The following is a 23,751-nucleotide window of genomic DNA, read 5'->3' as shown; positions in this document are numbered from 1 at the left end:
CTGTTCTCCCCTCCCCTCAGACAGGGCCACAGAGGGTTTGGGGACAGACACTTACCAGTCCCTACTGTATTTTGCCTAGAGGCTAGGTTTCCGCACCTGTACACCAGGCACCAAACAGCAGCAACGCCTACCTGTTGAGCGCCTTTGATCAGACAATATAAGTAAGAGCATTGGAACACTGCTGTGTATACTGTACCCCTGACTTCCGTGACCTCCATTTCCCCACTTAAAAAATGGAGCTAAAAATTCCGACCCCCCTGTGTGTCATTATTAGTCAATGTGCTAATACCTAGGAGAGTGTCTCTGAGTCAGAAAATCTTGGTTATTAGGATTGACACTCCCCTCCCCTCTCCAGTGAGACAGCTACGAGGACCAGGCTGGGGTGGGGTGGGAAGGGTCCTTGTGCTGTGGCGGCTCCAGGACAAGCAGCAGCTGTGGCCTGTGCTCTGGGTCCCAGAGGCTGAGAGCATTAAGTGCAGCCCTTGTTTCCAGCTGGCCTAGAACAGAGACTCCTGGGGCCCTGTCTGGCCTGGAACAGGCCAGTCCTTCACCCCCAGAGGCCAGCCAGGCATTGGCCAGGGCTTGTTCCAGCTCCAGCAGCACCTTGCTGGGCCCAGCCAGTCCTGGACTCCAGTGCCCTGCTTTGAGGCACTCATGCTCAGAGGCCTTTGCCAAAGCCCTACACCTGGCTGCCTACAGCTGCTTGTCAGGTGGCTGTGTACTCTTAGCCTCCCAGAGGCCTGTCTCTGGGCTCCTTGCACTGCTGGGGTGGGCACCTGCATGGCAAGGTATGCGTGCGTGCGTGCGTGTGCATGCACGTGTGTACACAAGGAGCAATGTGAGCTCTGACAGGTCTTCTCAGGGCTTGGGGGAGGTAGGGGGAGCAAGAGGGAGGGGAAGGAGCAAGATACAGGGAGAGAAGAGGAGAGACAATAAAAACATGTCAGAAAGGGAACAATTCAAGGTAGCATCCCTCCTCACATTATCTCACCAATCTCCATGAAATGTGGCAGGAAAGGAGGTCTGATCTCATCTACACATAACGGGGAGGAAGGTAAGGCACAGAGACCGGCTGGGAAAGCTGACGCTCCAGCAACCCCTCCTCCTGTCCATCCCTTTAGACAGCCAACCTGTCCATTTTCTGCCTTCACCCCCAATTCTCTCCCATCTATCTATCTATCATGTCACCATGTCTACCTTCCTACCTGGTGAAAACTGGTAGCCCCTGGGCAGAGGAGGAGTGAAAAGGGGGAATCAAGCCTCCTAGAGGAGAATCAAGGCTCTTTCTGGGTTCCGTCTTCAGATGGAGCAGAGGGTCAAAGGAGTGACTGAATGTGTATGTGCTTGGGTGTGACACACGTGTGCCTCTCCTAGAACGCGTGGCGCCAGGCTCCCAGTTCTGGTCCCCAGCAGCCCTGTGAGAGAGAATGGGGGAGGGTGACGTGGTTCTCACACTCACAGGGTGAGCAGTCCATGTCTAGGAGACACAACCTCTCGGTACAACTGAAGGTCACTGTGGATGTGCGGGGTTAGAGTGTGCATGTTCCTGTGTGCGCAGATCTTTGTGAGCCAGGACCTAGCAGCGTGAGGAGGACCAGCCACCACGGAGCACAGCGCCCTCTGCTGGTCACAGCCTGACCGTCGCAACTTGTCCGCCCAAAGCTCTACGCGGACCTTCGCCCTCTGGCGGGGCCTGGAATTCCCTCGGACTGGGTACTCCACCCACGCCTGAGGGTCTTTGCCCTACAGGTCCACCTGTCAGAGAAAGGGACACAGTTTGCTGGGCTGGGGAGGAAAGACCAGCCTCCCAGTCGTGGCTGTGCCTGTACCTCAGTTTTGTGGAGACTGAATGGGAAAGGGATTCCCCTCTCATCTGCACACCTTCTCGGATGGTGGGGTGGGAGCGGACTGCGGATGGCTGCTTCCTGGCGGCGCCAGAGGACCCAGTCCTGAGAGGCTCCCCGTGTCCTCCACCCCGCATGCCCTAACTGGCTGGAGCCCAGACCCAGGACTCGGACGAGGAAGCACAGCAGCTGTTAATTCAGTGGACGAGTTCCCCCCCTGCTGGTCGGAGCTGGCACTTGCGGCCCGATTTAGGTGGGGGCCGGAGGCGGCGGATGGGGGAACTGCTCCTTTCCTGAGGTTCTCATATGCACACTGCCATTTGGTGTTAACTGCACACCGATGAGGCAGGAAGGGGAGGGCAGGGCGGCTGCGACTCCTTCTCACAGATACTAGACTCAAATGTGGAGGAGGGCTGATGACCATGCTGCTCTCACCGCCAGCCCCGGGGACTGACGAGTGCCAACACGGTGTATAGCCTCTCCCACCCCTTCCCAGTCCATCTCTGGCCCTGCTGGCCCCTCTCTTCTGGGGCAAAGCTGAAGACCGCGGGGAGAGGTTCTCACACCAGCAAGAAGCCAGAGCTCAGGTTCTAACAGACTCAGGACAGCAGAGGCTCAGAACTGGGATATGGCCCACATCCCAGATGTGTACATATCGGTTTATTTTCACACTAGTTTATTGAGCACTCACTCTGAGGTGCCTGGCCCTGTTTGCACACAGGTTTTACTTCCATCCATTGTCTTATTTTATCCTCATAACCACCCAGGAAGTGGGTACAAATATCCCCATTTTCAGAGGAAGTAATTAAAACTCAGAGAACTTATGTTACCCAAAATTGTGCAGCAAGATTTGAACTCCGAGCTGGACTCCTTAACTATGATGCAGGGCTGTGTCTTGAGCTGTTCATCTGCATTCCACCAGCTTCCCCACAGAGAGAAGACAGGTCCTAGGAATCTCATCTGCTTCCCCAGAACAACACTGTGAGGGAAGCGGTTTTAATCCTCATTTTATGCTTAAGAGATGGAGGCTTGGTGAGTTAAGGAGGTTTCATAAGTAGTGTCAGTGGCAAGGGACAAGAGCTGGTGAGGGCAGAACTGCAGGCCCAGAGGGGAAGATGGTGGGGACATTGGCCTGCAGAGGCAGGGGAGAGGAGACTGGAAAATAGCTGGGCCAGGTGGTGTGTGTGTGTGTGTAGGCACTGCTCTCTCTGCATAGGCTCCCAACATGGCACCTTTCTAGAACATTGAGGTGCAGAGAGGGGAGTCCAGGGCTGTGCCTTCTCTCCGATGACAGACCTAGCTGGTCACCCCCTTGGAATCTCAAGGGGCTACCGGCTGGTTCACTTGTCCTCCACCCTACCTGGCACACCCTCCTCAAGTGTCAGGGACTTGACATAGCTGAGGTGGGAGGGGTGTGCAGGCAGGAGACTGTGAGGAAGATGCCTTCTTCTCTGTTCCCATTTCCCCTTCCTGACCTCTAGCTCTATTTCTATATTTGCTCTCTGTCTCTCTCTCTGTCTCTCTCTCTGTCTCTCTCTCTGTCTCTCTGTCTGTCTCTCTGTCTCTCTCTCTGTCTCTCTGTCTGTCTCTCTCTCTGTCTCTCTCTCTCTGTCTCTCTCTCTCTCTCTCTCTCCCTCCAGCCCCACTCTTGCCCTCCTCACTCCCATATCTGACTCTCTAGGCCTCCCCTGGCTTCAGTTTCCCTGTCTTTCCACAGAGGACTGTGGAGCCCATGGAGGCCCATAGAGAGGGTGTGGGAAGGATAAAGAGGAGAGGGGATGAGCCGGAGTGTCCCAAGGAGAGGCTTCTGGGGAGAGATGAGGCATAACATGAACATCATTGGTTTATTGGGAAGCCCCCACCCCAAACACCAGCAGCCCTACCCCATGTATCTTTAAGCAGAAATAAATAAGGCAGCATTTAGTGAATCAGTCTGTCTCCCTCCTAGAGAGCCTTGGGAAGGGAGCTGGGATCCCTTTGACTCTTGAGGAGGGTCTGGGGAGAGTCGGGGATGAAGAGCACAGGCCACCCCTTCCTGGCCTGGCCCTGGGGCAGCCTGCGAGCTTGGTGCTGTGTTCACAGTCTCTGAGGTCTGATCTCATGGCAGCAGCTCGCCCTGTCCCAAAGGGACCCCTCCCCATCAGACCCCAGCCCCTGGCCCCCACCCCAAGAGTCCCATCATGGGTTCCTGCTCCCATTTCTAACTGTGCAGCCTGGGAAGCCGGTACCTCCTCCCCAGTCCAGAGGACCTAGCTGTGGGGGGAAGGAAACTTTGCTGCATGTCGCCCCCACTTTTCCCCCTGTGGTTCAGGGGCTGAGGGGCTAGCCCCTGCCTGACGCTGGTCAGCGGGCAGTCAGCTCCATGGTCTTCTTTCGCTCCTCATGCTGCTCCTCCCAGTCCTCCTCAGGCTCGTATGTGCCCTTGACGACGGCCACGCGCTCACTCAGGCTCAGGGAGTTGGGGAAGAGCAGGTAGAAGTAGAGGATGGCAGCCAGGGCAGCCCCCACAATGGGCCCCACCCAGAATACCTGGTGGAGACAGGGCAGCGTCAAGGGGCTGAGCCCCGGTCCTCAGAGACCAATACCTCCCCTCTCTAGAAGACAGACTCATGGACCCTCAGAGGGGACAGACATACAGACTTCCAGACTCCAGAAGGAAAGACTTCCTCCCACCTCAGGACAGATATACTGATACTGCACTCCCCAGTGACAGGGATATGGACCACAGATGCTAGCATCCTTAAAGGAGACAGACAGATCCCTAGAGGGACAGGGTCCCTCCAACCCCACCCTAAAAAGAGACAAATGAACTTTCAGAGGGAGAAGACATACAGGTCCTCAGAGACAAACAGAACTCCTCTCCATTCCACATTGGGATAGAGACAGACTCTAGCGAGAGCTCATGGTGACAGATTATCCAGAGGCACAGACCCACACGAAGGAAGACTCTCCCAACCCCTCAACAGGGACCGACAAATAACACATCAGACAGTGGACAGACACACAGACCCCTAGAGGGACAGACAAAATCCTCAGAGGAGATCAACACTGAGGTACAGATCCCCGCCCTTCCCTAGAGGGACAGACATACAGTTCCCCCCCTTAACCCTCCAACCAGGGTCCCCTGTCCCCAGGGGCTCAGGCCCTGAAAATCTAGCCCTACCCTTGCTCTGGCTGCATCCCATTCCCTACTGTGTCTCCTTTCCAGCTGCCGCTCCCAGGGCTCACCCCCGAGCTCTGGGCCCATAGCATCTTTAAAGTTCAGTTAGCTCTCGGCTGCCACAGCCAGGTGTCCAGGCCCTCATTGCCAGGGATCCAGGGGAGTCCCAGACTCACCCAGTGCTCAGAGCTGAACTGCTTCATGACCACTGCGGGGCCGAAAGAGCGGGCTGGATTCATGGAGCAGCCGGTGAAGTAGATCTGGACAGAGAACAGTGTGGTGAGGAGGGCAGCATGCTTGTTCACTTCCACAGTGCCCCCACCTCTCCCAGGGTCACCCAGCAGTTCAGGGGCTCAGCCAGGTCTCCAACTCACGTCTCCTGATTCCTAGGCTGCTGACCTCTCCCTATCCTAAGCTCAGGCTTGGTTTCCTGCCCTCACCCCAATTCTCACTTACTTCCATCTTTCCTCAGTCTAGAGAAGGTTTTGGATCAGACCTTTCCCAAATCTGGAGCAGAGTATAACAGCACCACTCCAGGCCCAAACTGCAGGGCTCACTGGTCTGGAGGGGAACTGATCTGGGGCCCCATTATTTACCCTGAGGGGCTCCCCACAACCCCAGCCATATGGCAGCTCCACTCACCCCCACGAGATGGCCTAGTGTGACCGAGAGACCAATGGACAGGGCTGGGGAGCCCACAGGGCTAGTGCGACGGGAGTCGGTGGAGGAAAAGATGCAGAGTGCCAGCTGGAAGGTCAGAATCAGCTCTGCCACCAAAGCGTGGCCCGGCGTCGTGTCGTTGCTGAGCTGCAATAGGAGCTGGGTTAGAACACCTGCTTTCTTCCGGCTCTATGGCCAGGGGCTTGGGGAGAGGGCTTTGGGTCTCCAAAGACACCTAGAGCCCGGCGCATGTCAAATCTGGGAGGTCATTTGCCACAGATACTGCATATTTCACAGTATGTGAAAAGCTTGGAGTGCAGGTCTGTGGCCAAAGGGCAGAGTGTGGGGAGCTTTTCCTGGATACAGTCCTGTCAACCAGTCCCCACCCTCCACAAGTTGGCCTTTACCCTCCCTCCTGTAGGCAGCTTCCCAGTTTGCCTCCTGCATCCGCAGCCCACCTCCTGTGGTGCCTGACCAGCTGCCAGTGCCAACCTCAAACCCGTCTCTCCAGTGTGGCTGACTCACGGTTTGACAATGGCCGAGAAAATCCTCCTCTGTGTTTGATTAATGAACCCAGTTTGCATGGGACATGGGGGCTGAATGTGGGGCTGTGGGAGGGGAGACAGCAGGGGCCAGAGGCAAGAACCAATGTCCAACAGAACTGAATTAGGTGGTTCACATGCGTGGTTTCTAAATGGGATCCCTTGACACCTGCTGTGGTAGATTATGACCATCTCCATGTAATGGCTAGAAAAATGAGACCTAGCGGGGCCAGGATCAGTGGAAGCCAGGATTACAATCCATCTTTCTCTGATGGTTCCATGAAACCACTCCACTGAGGAGCAGACATGAGCCACGAGGGGTCCAAGAGGAAGGCAGAATTCAGGGGTGAGACAGGAGAAAAGGCAGAAGTTTGGGGCAAGAAAGGAGGGGCAGCAGGTACCAGGAGAGAGGCCAGGAAGGCGCAGCAGGAGGGGAGCTGGCAGAGGAGGTGGGTATGACCCAGGGAGGTTGAGCAGGGGCACACGCCAGCCTGGGGATTCATCTTCCCAGCCTTGGAGGCTGTCACCTTCCTTGCAAGGGTGTGTACTGGTCCACTGAGTAGCACCCATTCTTGAGATGAGGTATGGGGGCCTGGTCCCAAGCTCACCCCAGGATCCCTTGGGTACTCACCTCGTTGACAGCCAGCTTGCCCCGGGCATTGACTGGTGCCACCCCATAGAGGATGCCCGCTCCGGCAATGGCACCCACCAGCTGGGCCACCACGTAGAAGACAGCCCGGAGCAGGGAGATCTGGTTGCCCACTAAGAGGGCCAGTGTGATGGCGGGGTTGATGTGGCCACCGCTCACCGGCCCCAGGGCCTGGGCCAGGGTGCCAATGGCCAGGCCAAAGGCCAGAGAGATCTGCAGGATGGTGGGCAGCGCCGACGGCCACGGGAGGGCGGAGCCAAGGCCGAAGAAGACGAAGATGAGGGTGGCCAGGAACTCAGTGAAAACGGCCTTGACGAAGGCCACCGAGCACACTTCCTTCTTCATGGTAGGTGCAGGTGCTGAGCGGCAGCGGTGGGCACGCGTCGGGGCAGCGGTGGCGTTGGGGACAGGGGTCTGGCTCCCAGGCTCGGTGCGCTCTCCTGGGCCCACTGTGCGACTAGCGGCCTGGCACCCGCCCTGCATCGTACGCTATATAGAGGGCGGGCGCCGGGGAGCGGGACCAGCGCGGGGGGAGGGGGGGCAGTGGGCGGCTCCCACGCTCGGGGGCCAGCACTGCGCGCAGGGAGGGAACTTTGCCGCGGTCCTGGGCTCGCCACTGCCCGGGGCCCGGCGCGTCTCCCCGCGGGGGCAGCGTGTGACCTGCCCGGGCCAAGCGACCCAGGCGGCGGTATATACCGGCCGGGCGGCAGGGGACCCGCGCATGGTGCGCTCCAGGCGGTTCCCACGCTCAAGTGCGCGCTGTTGGTCCGGGACTCCCGGGGAGACTTCTCTCCGGCCGGGCTCACCTATGGACCTCCAGACGGCTGCCTCTGCACGGCTTTTATCTCTGGCCGCGGTCTCCCCTCTTTCTCCTCTTGGGCCCTGGCTCCGGCTCCTCCTTTTCCTCCTGCGACCGGGGCATCCTTACCCAGCCCCAGCTGGAGTGATGCGGTTCCCCGAAGCCCGCGCCACCCAGCTCCCTGCCGCCCGGTGGCGGGGGCGGGAGGCCGGGCTGGGTGGTGCGGGGAGGTCCGGTCGTCGTTGACCTCTCCAGGGCCCCGGCCAGGCGATCCTCCGGAGTTGGAACGGGGGCGTTTTGGGAGAAGAGGGCACTGCGCCTGCCCGCCCCGCGCTTGGCAATCCTTGACCCCCAGCTGCTGGGCAGTCCTGGTTGGAGGCGGCGGATCCCGGGAGGCACCCGCTGCTCGGCAACCATTCTAACCCCTCCAGGAGCACAGCCCTCTTGAGGATCCCAGCGAGTCCCCGAAGGAGGTGGGGGCCGGGAGTTCACTTTGTCCATGGGACAGGAGGAGGCATAACCTCGGTTCGGTTTTGGTTTAGATCAGAGACGTGGCCCTGGGACTCGGGGGTCGGAGTGGGGTGCGGCGAGGGTGCACGCGCTACTGACCTCCCACGGGAGGTCTTGGCCTCTCCCACCTTGCTGTCAGAAGCCCCCCACCCTAGATCTCAGGTTTCCCTTCTCCTCCACCTCCAGCTCCTCTCCCTCCTCAGTCTCTTTAGTCTCCTCTTCCTTCAGTCCCTCAGTCTGTCTTCATTTCTCTCCCTCGTGCAATCTCTCTGCCTCTCTTCCCTCTTTCTCCAGTTTGTGTCTCCGAACCTTGACGGTCTCTCTTTTCCGTACTTTTTGTCTTTCTCTGCAGTGTCTCTGCTCTTCTCCTTCTGTCAGTCTCTTCCTCCTTTCTCAATCTCTCTCTCTCTCCTTTCCATTTCTGTTCTTTCCCCTTCCTGTTACAGTCTTAGCTTTAGTCTCTCTGTCTGCGTCTCCATTCATCTCCAAGTTTCTATCTCCTAGTCACCTTTCCTCTCTTAATTTCTGTGACTTGCTTTGGTTCTGTCTCTATCTCACTTTCCATGTCTGTCTTTCTTACACGTGGTCTTTTTCAGGGCCCCCCAAAGTCAAGTCCTTCCACCCCTGGACTGGGTGACACTTTCTTCCATTTTGCACCACCCCTCCCCCATGTCCTTGCCATTTTCTCTCTGAAATCCCAGCTGCTCTCCACCATTCCTCCCACCCCTCCCTCTTCCCATCTCTAGGTTAGGCATGTGGGGAATGAAGCTGGAGGGCCCTTCAGGGCTTGGAGAGGGGGCAGGGAACCCCCCCCTCCCCCAGGATCGCAGAGAGGAGCTGCACTAAAGACCCTCCCACCAGCAGTGCCATGTGTGTCCTTGGGAAGCACTTCGCACAGTGCCTGGCTCGGAGCAAGGCTCACTAAAGTTTCCTCTTGTTGTGACTGTAATTTACAAAGTCCCTGGAGGGCTCTGTGTGGAGCTGAGGTGGAAGGTGCAGCAGAGGGAGAGAACAGGTGCTCCTCTGTCAGTCTGTCAGGCAGGGGCTCAGGGGAGGGGCCCGGAGGAAGGCCAAGGACCTGGAGGAGTGGACTCTGGGCCCTGTGGCAGCTAAGAAGCCAAAGAAAACAGGGACCAAAGAAACGCTGCTATTGTTCCTCCTCCATGCAGTGTTTCCTGCTGGTGCAGCTCCTCCCCCACAGCTCTCCACTTAAGGTAGGAGGTCTGTCTCTCCTTTCTGCCATGGGTCCCTGGGCCCTGCTCCTGGAAGAGCATGGCAGCTTTATACAGGATTTTCTTCTGGACTTGGGTCTCAGGGCTTGTCATAGGCTTGGCCCAGACTGGAGCAATGACCCTGACGACTCCACAGGCCGTTGGGGGCCAGGACCCTTGGCTGTTGAACTTGCTTGTCTCCAGTGTGCACGCTTTCACTTTCTTTCTCATCTTCTCTCTCCAGGTACTGTCTTTGTGAGTCTACAGGTCTCAAACTCCGTTGTCTTGGAGTGGGAAGGATTTGGCAGTGTTCACAGGAGGCTGGGCCGCCAGGGGAAGCTCCCACTTGAGGATCTGAGCCCAATCTTTTACAACTTACCAAGGTCTTTGGCCTTGACTATGTGATTTAATTCTGAGCTACCTGTGAGGAAACCCAGACTCAGAGGTTATTGTCTCACCCAGCCAGGGTCACGGGTCACACAGTGACCTGAGATGGGAACCGCAGGGTCACAGGGAATGGGCCTGGTGTGGCTGAAGAAGGAGACCCTATCTGTCAAGATTGCTCAGATTTATTGAGCACTTACTATGTGCACTGTTCTAGGCACACTGGGTATATAGCCATGAGCTGGCACACGTCTCTGTTTTGTGGAATTAATATTCTAGTGAAAATAGACAATAAACAATGGACATATGTAAATTATATAATGCCCTAGAATCTGGTAAGTGCTGTAGAAAAATAGGATATATGCTGGGGTAGGAGTGGAGGTTCTTTGAAATTTTAAATGGGGTAGCAGTGTAGGTCTTATTGAGAAGGTGACATTTGAGCAAAGCCTTGAAAGAGGAGAGAACCACGCATATATCTGGGGGAAGAACATTCTAGGCAGAGGGAGCTGCCAGTGTTGCTGGAGCAGAGGGAGCAAGGGAGAGCATAAGGAGATGAAGACAGAGGTGGTGGAGGTGGGCAGACATGTGTGTCACCGAAAGGACTGCAGGCTTTACTTGAGAAAGTCCCTGAGCCAAGGACTGGTGTGGTCTGACAATGTTTTTAATGCAACCCCTCTGCTGCTGTGTTGAGAAGAGATCGGAGGGGCAAGAATGGAAGCAGGAGACCACTAGTCAGCTATCCAGGGAGGTCTAGACCTGGGGGCGGGGGAGTTACTGAAGGTGAGGGTGATTGGATTCTGAATCCTTTGTGAAGGTGGAACTGACAGGATTCCCTGACAGAGCTCCTGTGGTGTGTGAGTGTGAAGATTCAAGCATGCCGAGCTTTTTGGGCTGAGCAGCTGGAAAGATGGAGTTGCTATCAGTTGAGCTGAAAGGACTGTGGGAAGAGCAGTTTTGGGGAGAAGAGCAGGTGGTCAGTTTTGGGCATGTTGAGTGTTAGGTGTTGTCCAAGACCCTGGAGGTCCCTACCTTAACTTCCCAACATGGTGCTGCAGCAGCACAATGGTACCAAAAGGGGCTGTTCTTTGCTCGGTCTGCAGGCTACACAGCCTGCCCATGTCTTGGTGCCCTTCCCACGATGCCACTTGGGTGACAAAGCCTGGGTTGCCCATCTGGCCAGGTTGGCAGTGGGAATTTGCTACCAGTCAGTTGAGCATTGAAATCTCCTCTGCACCATTCCTAACAGCAGCTCTGAGGAGCTCAGGACACGCCAGAGATTCCAGTTTGTCTTCTGGCATCTTGGACCGTGTTGACCATATCTAAGTTGTGGCAGAAACAGTATTTATTGGCAAATGAGCATTTATTGAGCTTACTATATGCAGGGCACTGTGGTAGACAAGACAGCTGAAGGAAGACAGACAGAACTGGAAGGAGCCCTGTCCCTAGTGGGCATAGTCTAGCTGGGAGGCATTGCATATATACAGAATCATAGCTTAAAGATACAAAACAACATCAAAGCAACATTTGCAGGTGCGAATCCTTTGGCACAAAGTAGGAACGTGGGAGTGGATGCTGCTGGGACCCAGTGGTCAGCGACCTCCTCCCCTCAGCTCAGAGCCTTCTCTGTCCCCAGCTAGGTGACCTGGAGGCCTATCCACCTGCCTCTATATTGCCCGGCCTCTGTAGTTTGTGGTGTGTCTGATCTCCGTCCTCCTCCAGACTGGGTGCTGTTCAAGGGCAGAAACCAGCCCCTCATTCTTTGTCATTTTCTCCCTGTCCTACCACAGCCCTCCCCCAGGCCCTGTGTCCACAAGTCAGTGGGCTGGACAGGCTCAGCTGTGGGCTCTGGTGTGGGCCAGCGGCTTCCAAGAGGGGCCTAGGACTCGCCTCAGACCAGGATGGTCTCCTCTGACTTCTGAGTAGAAAGATTAAGGGGTTTTGAATAAAAAGGCCTGAATTCTAGTCTTGGTTCTACTACATAGAGCTGTGTGACTTTAGACCAGTCTCTGAGTTTCAGTTCATTAATCTAAAAAAAGGGGAAGAACAGTAGTCACGTGCCACGTAACGAGGGGGATGTGTTCTAAGAAACGCATCGTTCGGTGATTCCGTCATCGCGTGAACATCATAGCTTGCACCTTCAGAAACACAGCTGGTATAGCCCACTACTGTCATTGGATGCACTATACTTTTACACCATGGGCAGTAGGTTCTGCACCAGCATTACCAGAAACATGTCATGTGTTGTGCTATGATGTTACTATGTTACGACTACGATGTCATTAGAAGGAATTTTCAGCTCCATCATAATCTTATGGGACCACTGTCGTCTCTGCGGTCAGCCATTGACCTAAATGTCATTACATGGCACAGGACTGTATTTGCTCTGCCTATCTCACAAGGTTGGGATAAAGGAGCACTTTAGAAATAATAAAACCCTGCATAGCTGGGGGCCATTGTCCTTCCCTAACCTGCCTGAAGTTTTAGGATTAAATGAGCAAATGCATGTAAAGTGCGCAGCCCAGCGGCTGGGACACAAGAGGTGCTTAACAGGTATCAGTTCCCCTCCACCTCCATCACTCTGAATCCTGCTTTGACCTCTGACTTTAGTGACCCAATCTGAGCTGGAACTGGTGGGGATCTCATATTTAGTTTTGGGGAGATGAAATCCAGGAAGTGAAACAGACATAGAGAGAAATTCTTGGCAACTTTAGAGGGATCTGCTGGGGTGAAGTGGGGTGGGGATGAGGTGCCGGAGACACATCGGGCTTGGCTCACAGCTCAGGGCCTTGCTGTCTTTGAACTTCCAGAGCAAGGACACTCAGCTACTAGGAGTACAGCCCTGGAGTCACTGTGGTCTCTGACTTGACCCCTACCCCAGTAGAGAGGCCAGGGGGGCGGCACCAGCTCTCTGGGGTTTGGAGAGAATCATCTCCATAGCACCTATGGCCCAGGGCAACCTTTTTCTGATCCCAAAGGGCGCTTTGGTCAAGGAAGACAACAAAGACACAGATGCAAAGGTGGGCGTAATTACAGAGATGTTCTTATACTCAGTCCATCTCTGAAGGGAGCGGAGGGTGAAGAGGCTGGAGACGCCAGAATGCAGTGAGTGGTGCAGTGTGGGACAGACACAGATAAAAGTCTTGAAAGCACAGAGGCAACAGAGAGCATGGAGAAGGGGGCTCAAGGTGTGATTCTTAGGTTAGCTATGCAGTTGGCTGGCGAGGAAGGAGAGAATGGATGGTCTGGGCAGTGGGAGGAAGGAAAGAGAGAACAGCCAGGGTGCACTCAGGTCCAGAGAGGTGAAGAGGCTGTACCAGGGTGGGACCAACCCCAAGCCCATCTCCTCTACCTGCACCTTAGGGTTCCCAGGGCTCTCCTTTGCTTTGACCACCAACTAAAGGAGGTAAAAGAGGGCAAGGGTCAGGCCCCTTCTGAGTTCTCACCCCAGGAGGCAGAAATAATGGACTCATTTCAATAATGCATGATAATGATATGAGGAATTACAGTTCACACAGCACTTTTACATGCATCATCTCACTTAATCCGTTAATCTCCTTTGAGAACTAATTCACTGGCCTGGAAATTTAGAAACCCAGGCTCTACACACAGACCTCTGCCTGGACAAGTCATTTCCCTTCTCTGGTCCCGGGAGTGCTAGGCTGCTCTCTCCACAATAATTGTCCTGTTGATGGGGGCCGGAAGGGAGGCAGCACTGGGACAAAGGAGGACAGAGGGAGGGAGAGAGGGGAGAGAAGGAGAGATTCCTGGGGAGGAAGAGCTGCTGCCTGGGGAGGAGGGCCTGCGATGGGATGGGTGATGGAAGGGTGTTGCCTGGTGCTTGTGGATGCGTGCCTGAGTGCCTTGCCCAGCCAGCCATAGGTGTGTGTGGGGTGAGAGGGCTCACTTTCAAAACTGAGTGTCTCCTTTCAAGAAGTGTCTAATTGCAAATCCACCCCCACCACCACCAAGACAAAGCCAGGGGCCCCAAAAGGGCTTTTGTTTTCCCTGTCACAGTGGGAGGCTAATCTCTAGATCTGGAGCGCCCCCACCCCCAGATGGGGGTTCCAAGGCACACGTGGGCATGCACTCACACATGCCTGCTTCCTCTTTTGGAGATATTCTCCCTCAGGGCAGAAAGGAGGTCCTTGGTCACCCAACCTTCCTTTTTTCCAGAGGCCACTTCTGGGGGAGCCATTCTCTGGTTGATACCTCTCTGCCTCCAGCAATAGGTCCTGACAAGTCTTGGGGCCCAGTGCTGCAGTTTGAGGAAATGTTCCAGGAGGGGCAGGGTAAGGGAAATCAAGGCCCTCCCTCAGCCCTCTCAAGGTGGCCTCCAGAGCCTCCATTCCCTTCTCCTGGGGAGCAGGCTTTTAGAGCGCCTGGACATGACTGCTGGCAAGGACTCGTCCACTGCAGAGGAAGTGGATTTATTGCAGTGGGGGAGGAGAGGGTCAACGATGGCAGCGGGAGGTCACCAGCCAGTGCACACTTGCACCACCCACCACAGGCACACCTGCTCCACTTTAGGAGCACGCACAATCCTGCATCTGGGGACAGAAAGGCACTCAGGGATGAACACACTTGCACACTAGCAAACCCCATTTCCAGAACCCTTAAGGCAGGGTCTGTATACTTTGACCCTCTCACCCCACCCAGAGTGGGGGGTGGGGGCAGGCTCTCCAGAACCTTCCTCTGACTGCTCGCCAACCCTCCCTCCCCAGCTTGGTCCCCAAGTCCCCAGATTGCTGCAAGGGGCCAAAGGGTCGACAATTCGCCCGCCAGCAGCCTCTGGACAGGAGCCATGCTCACCGCTAGCCCCGCAGCCTTGGTAGGGCTGTGCCCTCCCGGAAGCAGCTACACTGCACTGGGGGCCAACTTCGGACCCGGGGGAGAGGAGAGGCGGGCGGGCCCTTCTGCCCCAGGCCAGGGCCGGCGGGAGTGGCGGGTGCCCGGTTGGAGCGCCCCCTGGGGCCGGGCCGTCGGGGCCGCGCCCGGGGCGCTCAGGCCTTGCTGCCCCGCGGGAGGCTCTGCGGCGAGTGCAGCTCCACCGACTGCCGCCGCCGCACCTCGCGCTCCTCCCAGTCGGTGTCCGGTTCTAGCCCCTTCAGCACGGCCAGGCGCTCCGACAGGCTCTTGGCGGGCGGGAACAGGACGTAGTTGTAGAGGAGGGAGCCCAAGATGGCGCCGACCAGGGGTCCGATCCAGAAGACCTGCGGGAAGCAGGAGGGCGGCTCGCAGGGCGCGGGGCCGGGGCGGCGGGGGCTGGGGGCTGGGGGGCGGGGACCCGGCGGGAGACGGCGCTGGTGGTGCCGCTACTCCCCGCGCGCGGCTGGGCCCGGGGACCTGCTCCTCTCCCGCCTATGTTGGGAAAGGGGCCTCCCACGCGATCAAGGTTATAAAATTAGTATCATGTAATTAATAATGACAACACGGATCTGTTAGGAAGACTTGTTAGTTGGGGGTTAAGGGTGCGAATTCCCAGGCGGAGTGCCTGGGTAGACTTAGTTATTATACTTAACCCTCTCTGTGCCTCAGTTTCCTTTCATTATAATGCTTACCTCCTAGGTTGTTGTAAAAACTAAATGAATTAATACCAGGGGTGCCCAAAAAATGTATACACGTGACTTGTATTCATCTTTTGTTATCAGACTATTACAATTTTAATACAGTTTTTTCCTTTCTTAAACTGTATACTTTTTTTGGCACCCTCTATATTTGCAAAGCACTTAGAATAAGGCCCGGCATATACTAAACACTAGATAAACGTTAAGTGTTAACTGGTATAAATATTACTGTTTATCGAGTTCTAAGGCACTGAGTGTGTTACATCAGTAACCTCACTTAATCCTTCCAAAAAGCCAGTGAGACCAGAATTGAGATTATCCTCACTTACAGATGTGGAAACTGAGTTTTCAGTATCAGACCTGTTGGGTGGAACCCAAGGCTCCCCAGGGCCCCAGGAGGAAGAGTGTGGAGGGTTTGCTGAGCCCCTGCTGAGACCGGTTTCTGGGGATGGGAAAGCAGGGAGGTGTCAGCCATTACCCAGTGATCATCAAATTTGCCGGTGACAACGGCTGGAGCCAGGGAGCGGGCAGGATTCATGGAACAGCCAGTGAAGTGGATCTACAATGGAAGGTGGGGGTCAGAGAGAGAAGGGAGGTGAGTACTGGGCAGGGAGTCCTTGCACCCCTCCCCAGAGCTTGACCTCAACCTAAAGGATGTACATTCCACGGACAATTAAGTTCATGTTATATTTACAAGGCTCTATATTCATTTGAGGCAGGAGTGATGTGTCTCTTTGGGGTATCTGACAGTCAAACCCTCTGGGGTGTGTCTGTCCCTCTTGGGAGTTCTGTGTATCTGTCCCTCTGGGGGGGGGGGGTCTTTGTGTCTATCACTTCTGGGGATTCTGTGTATCTTTGTCTAAAGTGGTCTGTGTGTCTGTTTCTTTAGGGTAAAGTCTGTGTGTCTGCCCCTCCAGAGAGGCTGGAACCAGTGGCAATGACCTACCCCGAGGAGGTGGCCCAGGGCCACAGAGAAGCCAATGGAGAGGGCCGGGGTGCCCAGGTTGTCTCCACGGCGCTCATCGGTGGAGGCAAAGATGCAGAGCACCAGCTGCAAGGTCAGGAAAAGCTCCACAGTGACGGCCTGGCCAGCTGTTGCATTGTTGTTGAGCTGAAGACAGAGGAGGGTAGGTGGGAAAACAGTGAGTATTCTCCCCACACTGGCTCCGTCTTCCTGCCCACCTGCAGCCAAGGCTACAGAGCGGCTTCCAGGCTGGGAGCCAGAACACCTGGGCTCACCAGCCATCTTAGCCAAAATTAATGATGGATTCTTCCTGGGCCGTGGCCCAAAGGCAGAGGGACAGAGCCCAAGATGCCCATGGTCTCCCAGCCAGAGGTAGGAAAACTGACTCCACAGCCCATTAGATTTGGGGGCAGGGGTTGTGTGTCTACAATATGAGAGGAAAAGGATGCTGAGTCCAGAATTTCTGTTTCCTAAAGAACAAGAAGGGAAGAAGTTTTGGATACAGTAGGTAGGAAGCTTTACGCCACATAACAGGAAGGCCTTCCTCTCTCCCTAGACCATGAGGTGTAGCGAGAGGCCTATTGTCTTTCTTCTTGTGGTCAAAGGGCCCCCAGGGACAGGGTCTAGCTTGGGTCTGAGAATGGTCCTAGTGAACCCCTTCCCCCACGAGTCTAGCATGTGACTCTTTTCTCTAACCTTTGCCTATTGCCCACTGCATTTCAGGCCTCAATTTTGCCCTGTGATTTGCTCCCTGCACATCCCATGGAGGTTGGGGTGGGGTGCTGGAGCCCTATACTGAGATGCCTCCACACCCAGGTGGGGTGCCCATGGCCCTCGCAGACCCTGCCTTGGGTAACCAGAGAACTTGGGGCCAAGCAAAGAGACAATTTCATAACTGGACCACACCCAGCACTGGATTTCTCTCTGGGTTTTGTCATCCTGTGCCTTACACCCTGCCTTCTGGGGCTGGGCACTGCACCGGGTGGAGCTCTGACAGCTCTCACCTCCCACGCTCCTTCTGCAGGCCCTGAACCTCCACTCCTGGGTCCTAGCCATTGGGCTGTCACCCTTGGGTCTCTCCAGGGTCTAACCTCAGTCCCCTGTGATCCAATGTCAGAGCCTCTAGAGGGGGGACAGTGAAAAGAGCTTTGAAGGCAGACACTTTGGAGGCCTCTGACTTATCATGGACCCTATTTACTTCAGCCTTAGTTTGTCCTTCTGTAAAAAGGGGATAACAAAACAGTTCTGAAGGACTGCGTGCGGACTAGAAATGACAAGGGCAGAACCTCAGCGCGTTCCCACTGGTAAATGGCTGCTCTAAGGAGACAGTACAGACATGGGTTTGGTGTCAGACAGCCCTGGATCCATTTCAGCCTAAGGTGCTGGCACTTACTGGTTCTGTGCTTTGAATCAGTTAAATACTTAACCTCAATTTACCACTCAGGGTAGGGGGATCACAGAATTCATGTTGCAGTATTATACCAAGAATGAGATTATATCTGTCCTAGCACAGAGCAGCTGTACATCAATGGAAACATACTGGTGGCCAGGTTGGCCTTTTTAGGGACCTCAGAAGACACCTGGGACAACCTCAAAGACATCTGGCTTCCTCTAGCCTCAGGGTAACTCAGCCCCACTGCTGCCCGCTTCCAGCCAGGCAGGGTTCTCCCCAGCTCCTCAAGATAGTAAATGCTGAGCAGTAACTTGAGAGAAATTTTCCCAACCCCTCTATTCTGAGGGTCCCAGTTAACTGTGAAATGCTGGAGGAACAGGACTGAGTGTCCCCACGTCCCCTTAGCAATCCCATTGCCCTGCTATTAGAGAAGATTGCCAGCCACACATTCTAAAACGTTCTTGACCATGCTCTCAGTAAGTTTCTCTTTCAGTCTAACTTCACCTCTCTTTGCTGCCAACAGAACTAATGTCGTTCTCAGTGGAGATGGTCACCCGCCTCCGTCTGTCCCCGGCCATGGTCACTCTAATTGTTTCTCAGCCCTGAATCCCCAGCCTCATCACATTTTCCATTTTGAAGAAGAGAGAAGTTCCCCAATTGGAATGCCTCTGCCCCGCAAATGAGGAAGGGGACCCTGCAAAGGAGGGGGTGGCTGCAGAGACTGTGCGGGATTCTTCAGAGACATCAGAGCTCTTAATCCAGTGACCCAGGGGCAGAGCAGGCCAAGAAATGCAGGAGACGGGGGCCCAAAAGAGGCATTTGTTGTCTGGGTTTAGGATGGGGGTGGAGTGAGAGCTGTGCTGAGGGGGCACAGGTCATCCCTTCCCATCCATGCCCTCAGATGCCCAGGCTTTGCACAGACCCCGAAGGGGTGTGGAGGGGGAGAGGCTGCGTCATCTGCCCCATTAGCCACTGTTCATGAAATGAGCAGTCAGCTCACGGGCTCCAGCAGCTGGAGAGACCTTGCCCCTTCAGCTTTCCCCTGGATTCTGGTGCTGTCTCAGGTATTGACAAACTGTAGAACTTTTAGCCTCTTCTTCCCTTCTCTGAGCCTCAGTTTCCTTGTTTGCAAAACAAGGCTTACATTATGGCTCAGGGAAGGGACATTGGTCAGGTAGAAAGATCGTGGGTTTTGCAGTCAAGCGTGGGTTTGAAGTCTGGCTCTGGCACTTCCCCTCTCTGAGCCTCAGTTTCCATATCCTTAATAAAAGACACATCCATGCCAACCTCGCAGGGCTGTTGCAGGTGTCAGCAGGAGGCCCGTGAGGAGCCTCTGCCCTGAAGTCTGCACACAGTAGACGCTGAAGAAATGTTGGGTCCTTCTTCCCTCTAGAAGACCCTCAGAACTCGCAGTCTGAGGTTCCTCCCAGCTCAGAAAGTATGTCTGCTTTGGGATCCTGTCCTGTGCCGAGTTCTAGCCCAGTCCTTACTATAACGCAGGCATCGAGTCCGACAGAAACCTTGCTGCTGCTCTTCCTCCCTGAGGCGCAGGGCAAAAGGTACCCGCAGACCTGTGTGTGTCCTGCTTCTGCTCCGCACTGTTGCACCTTCTATCCTGATTGTCCTGTGGCAGCGGTGTTCCTGCCTCCACTATCTCTACCTACCTGCTTCCCACCCTCCCTCCCTCCGCGTCTCTTTCTCCCTAGCCAGACCCTTACCCAGATCTGTTCCCTCCATCTCATCCTCTACAAGGGACTCCCCAGGACCTGCCCCTTGTGGAAGGGACAAAGTTCCGGCTACTCACGGCATTGATAGCCAGGTTCCCTCGGATGTCTGGTGGTGTGATCTCATGAAGTAGGGCAGCCCCTGCCACAGCCCCCAGCAGCTGGGCAGCCACGTAGAAAGCGGCCCGGAGAAAGGAGACGTGGCAGCCCACCAGGCAGGCCACAGTCACGGCAGGGTTGATGTGGGCCCCGCTGATGTGGCCCAGGGCCTGCACCAGCGTGCCAATAGCTAAGCCAAAGGCCATGGCAATTGTCAGCACGGAGGGCAAGGTCTGTGGCCAGTTGAGGGCCGAGCCCAGGCCAAAGAAGACGAAGAGGAGTGTGGCCAGGAACTCTGCAAACACAGCCCTGGAGAAGGCTATGGACCGGAGTTCCCACATGCTGTGGAGACCTCCGTGGGCAGGCCCCACGGTCTCAAGGGCAGGAGGCTTGCGGCTCTCTCCCTCCCTCCCTCCCTCCCTCTCTCTCAAGGTCTCTGGAGAGGCTGAGCCATGGGCATTTATAGGGTCCTTCCATCCTGGATTTGGACACGTGGGGTGGAGGTGGAGTTTGGGCCAATCCTCCTTTCCTCTATGGCTGCCCCCTGCCCCTGCTCCCCCACCCCTTCCCCCATATGCCTATCACCCCATCTTGGCCTTCACAGCTGACTAATGTTCCCCATTAATGAGCTCCAGATAAGCACTGACGTCCCCTGTTTTTCCGTGTTTGTTCCCTTGGTTACCCGAGGGCTCCTGCCCCAGGGCCTCCCCCTGCCCCCATCTACTCTGTGAATAGGGATTGTGTAGGGGATTGTGCCGAACCCCTTCTCTCTGACTCACACTCTTGGCCAAGGCAGGGGCAACACTTTACCCAAAACTGACCATGAAAGAGGATGTCCATGCTTCCCCTTCTAGTGACTGGGAAGTTCTTCCCGTTGTCTGACCTCCGATTAATCCTTCTTGAAGGGGATGGAAAACAACTGGTTGGCTTGTGACATGAACCTTCCAAAGCATAAAAGCTTTGTGTCTCTTCTGTCCTTGCTTTCTCGCAGTGAATCACCCATACGGCATTATTAAGCTTTACCTCCTCCCTGCACCCCAGCCAAATAGCAGCTCCCCCATAGCCTGGAGGCAGGGGGATGGTTTCCGTGGCATTAGGACCCTGGTCCTGGGTGATGGAGTCAACCCGGGATCGACTGAGGAAGCTGTGGGCTTTCATTCCAGCATCACCCTCGTCTATCTTTGTGAACCCTTTCTTGGCTGTCTCTGTCAGAAGGGATAATAAACCTACCTTATTGGATTTGGGTTTGGATTAAATGAAATAATGTATATCAGGTGCTCAGAGCAGCTCCTGGCCCACAATAAGCCATCAATATCCGCTATTATTAATAGTATTATTTATATTCTGAGGGGGAGAACAGGTGTTCCCAAACTGACATGTTAGGGTTCCAGAAGCTGTGACAGGCTCTAGGCACCCCCTGGAGCTCAGAGCCAAGCAGGACTCTGAGGGAGGACATTTCTGAGGGGCAGTGAGCTGTGCAGGATCAGGGAGGCTGTAATGCTCGATAACGACTCCAGCCATGGGGCCCATCATCCCAGCGTTGGGCAACGCCGCCTCCTGCCATCGATGCTGCTCTGGCCTGGGGTCTAGGAGGCAGTCAGGTCTGAGGACCCCTCTGCCTATTCCCCACTCTTCCTCGATCCCTCCAGCCCTGCTCCTTCTCCTGGGGATAAAAAGGTAGGGTCAGGCTTAGCGTGGTTAGCAGAGCTGGCTTCTGGACCCTGCTGTCTCCTGGCCAGCAGGTCGCCGGGCAAGTCACAGTTCCAGGAATGGAAATCTGGGTGGGATTGGAGACTGCAGTGTGGGCCTCTTGTGTTGCATCATGGGGGGACATTGAGGCCCAGGGAGGGAAGTGACACATCCAAGGTGGTCCCAAAAGTTAGCGCTGAGCTGGGACTGGAAGCTGATCTGGAGCGTTCCCCCACACCCTGCACTGCCACGTCACACCCGAGCCCCAGTGTCCTGTCCAGACAATGGGGGTCATCATGCCCACCCCACAGAGTGGTTTGGAGGATGGAGGAAGATAATGAGTGGGAAAGTACTTTGCAGTTGAGAATGCGTCATCCGCATATATATGAGGGCTTGTGAATCCTGCTAGTGAGGAGGAGGAGGAAGAGAAGTAGAAAGGGAAGGAAGAGAGAAGAAAATGACCCAAACAGGACAGAACTTCCAAAATAGCAGGGATTCTTGTGGGATCTGTTTCCCGTGCTTGACACACAGGTAGATGCTCATCGATCTCCTGAATGAAGATAACTTCCTTTCACCCCTGCCTCCCACAAGAGGCTGAGACGAATCCAGATAGACTGAGGTCTGGGGAGGGCGTGGACCCCACTTTCCCCTGCCCAACTGCCCACGCTGAGTCCAGCACCCTGTAGATTTCCGATGACTTCAGGCAAAGCTTCTTCCTGGACCTGCCAGCTCCCCTCATTTTCAGGCATGGCTTTTACCTGGCACCCTGGTTCTCTGTCCTGAGCCATATGTCCCCAACCTTAGGCATTCCAAATGCTCTCGGAAGACATTCAGAGGGAGGGAGAGATTGCGACCTGCCCACTTTCTGGTCTGGGCCCAAGTCTGGGAGGCAGGGAGGGCACCACCATGACTGGGCCCCTCTGCCTTTGAGCCAGGGAGGAAGAAGGTGATCCTGTCAAAGCCACGGGGTTCGAACCCTGCTTCCTGGGGTGCAGTGGAGCTCCCCTGGGAAGGGCTGCGTTTGTCTCCAGTGTCTTTGTGAAGTCCAAGTGGCTATTCACTGTATGATGCACTACCAATTAGAGTATGACAAAAATGCTTCCTTGGAGGTGGAGGGTCGTGATGGTGGCACAACAATGTGAATGTACTTAATACCATTGAACCGTGTGCTTAAACATGGTTAGGATAATAAATTTTATGTTATATGTACTTTACTGCAATTAAAAAGCAAGTAAAGGAAAATGACCTGAAAATGCTTTCTTACCAATTTTTATTTTGTACTTATTGGAAGAAGTCTTTCAGATTTATTTAGATATCAGTTTTTAAGTCAAAATCACTCTTATGAATGCGTAAAAAAGGAAATTATAGGCAAAACAAATTGGTTAAAGTACAGTTGACCCTAGAACAACATGGGTTTGAACTGCACAGGTCCACTTACACAGGGATTTTTTTTCAATAAATACTTTAAATGCATTTTCTCTTCCTTATGATTTTCTTTATTTCTTTTCCGTTTTTTTTATTAGTTTCAGGTGGACAAAACAATGTAATAGTTAGACATTTATCATTTATATCCCTCACATAGTCACGACCCCCCTCCCCCCATCCACTACGCCTCTGACATCGCACAGAGCCATTACATTTCCACTGTCTCTGTTCCTAATGCTGTATGATTTACTTAACATTTTCTTTTCTCTAGGTTACTTTATTGAAAGAATACAGTATATAATGCATGCAGCATGCAGAATATGTGTTAATTGACTATTTCTGTTATTGGTAAGGCTTCAGGCCAATAGTAGGCTATTATTAGTTAAGTTTTGAAGGAGTCAAAAGTTATAAGTGGATTTTCACCTGAGCAGGAGGTTGGCAACCCTAACCCCACATTGTTCAAGAGTCAACTGCAGTATTAAAATTTCTTCACATTCACGTCAATTTTCCTAAATCCCTTTTTGATTCAGAGTCCCCAATGTTTTTCTACACAGTATTACTCTCTGTGCCCTCAGGAGTGTAGTGAGGCACCATTTGTTGCAAGATTATCCATTGTTGTGTCCAGAATTTCTTTCCAAGCCTCAGACACTCATTCTATAAACTTTATTGCATGTGTTTTCTTGTTTCACATGTGACCGGCAATCATGTTGCCCTTTTCTCGGTAATAAAACATACCACAGTTTCATTTACTTGTGGGGCTCTTCCTTTCTTAGGTTTCATAAAACATTTGGGTGTTATTTTGCAAGAAAATGTGGAATTGTTCTTCAGTGGTAACTATTTGCTTCACTAATATCAAATTCTTGCTGTGCTTCTCTGTTTCCCCACCTTTGTGTATACACAATAACTCTGTGTTTAACTGCTAAACCACAGTGTAACCTTTTTGAAGAAATTTAAATAGCAATTCAACTGAACAGATGCAGGAATGAGAAGGCATGGGACTCACCTGACGACGTGTAAGTATGCACAGGTGGTGACAACCACTCCCGGCTGCTGTAAGACACCACAGTTCAGCTTCAGCCTCAGCTGTACACTGCAGCGGTCAGGCGTCTACACAGTCCATGAAGTGGTCTCCCT

At 54.3% G+C, this 23,751-nt stretch overlaps 2 protein-coding genes and 1 long non-coding RNA gene across 3 annotated transcripts; 1 reads left to right on the top strand and 2 right to left on the bottom strand.

Moving 5' to 3' along the window:
- Positions 1-3,674: 3,674 nt before the first annotated feature.
- Positions 3,675-7,948, bottom strand: AQP5 (aquaporin 5). Its single transcript, XM_019724618.3, has 4 exons — positions 6,838-7,948; positions 5,647-5,811; positions 5,181-5,264; positions 3,675-4,373 (listed from the first exon to the last, which is right to left on the bottom strand). The coding sequence occupies exons 1-4, from the start codon at positions 7,336-7,338 to the stop codon at positions 4,188-4,190; spliced, it is 936 nt and encodes a 311-aa protein (XP_019580177.2). The 5' UTR covers positions 7,339-7,948; the 3' UTR covers positions 3,675-4,187.
- A 41-nt stretch (positions 7,949-7,989) lies between these two features.
- On the top strand, positions 7,990-12,889 carry LOC141570100 (uncharacterized). The gene is made up of 2 exons (XR_012493987.2): positions 7,990-8,127; positions 9,620-12,889. It is a non-coding gene; the product is annotated as an uncharacterized LOC141570100 (long non-coding RNA).
- Positions 12,890-14,170: 1,281 nt separating this feature from the next.
- AQP2 (aquaporin 2) lies at positions 14,171-19,930 on the bottom strand. Its single transcript, XM_019724619.3, has 4 exons — positions 19,485-19,930; positions 16,270-16,434; positions 15,802-15,882; positions 14,171-14,969 (listed from the first exon to the last, which is right to left on the bottom strand). Exons 1-4 carry the CDS (start codon positions 19,842-19,844, stop codon positions 14,760-14,762), a joined length of 816 nt encoding a protein of 271 aa, XP_019580178.2. The 5' UTR covers positions 19,845-19,930; the 3' UTR covers positions 14,171-14,759.
- Between the last annotated feature and the right edge of the window lie 3,821 nt (positions 19,931-23,751).

The sequence above is a fragment of the Rhinolophus sinicus genome, chromosome 1, assembly GCF_057876585.1.
Source record: "Rhinolophus sinicus isolate RSI-liver-muscle chromosome 1, RSI-T2T, whole genome shotgun sequence".
NCBI lineage: Eukaryota > Metazoa > Chordata > Mammalia > Chiroptera > Rhinolophidae > Rhinolophus > Rhinolophus sinicus.
This window is presented reverse-complemented; position numbering and strand designations above follow the sequence as displayed.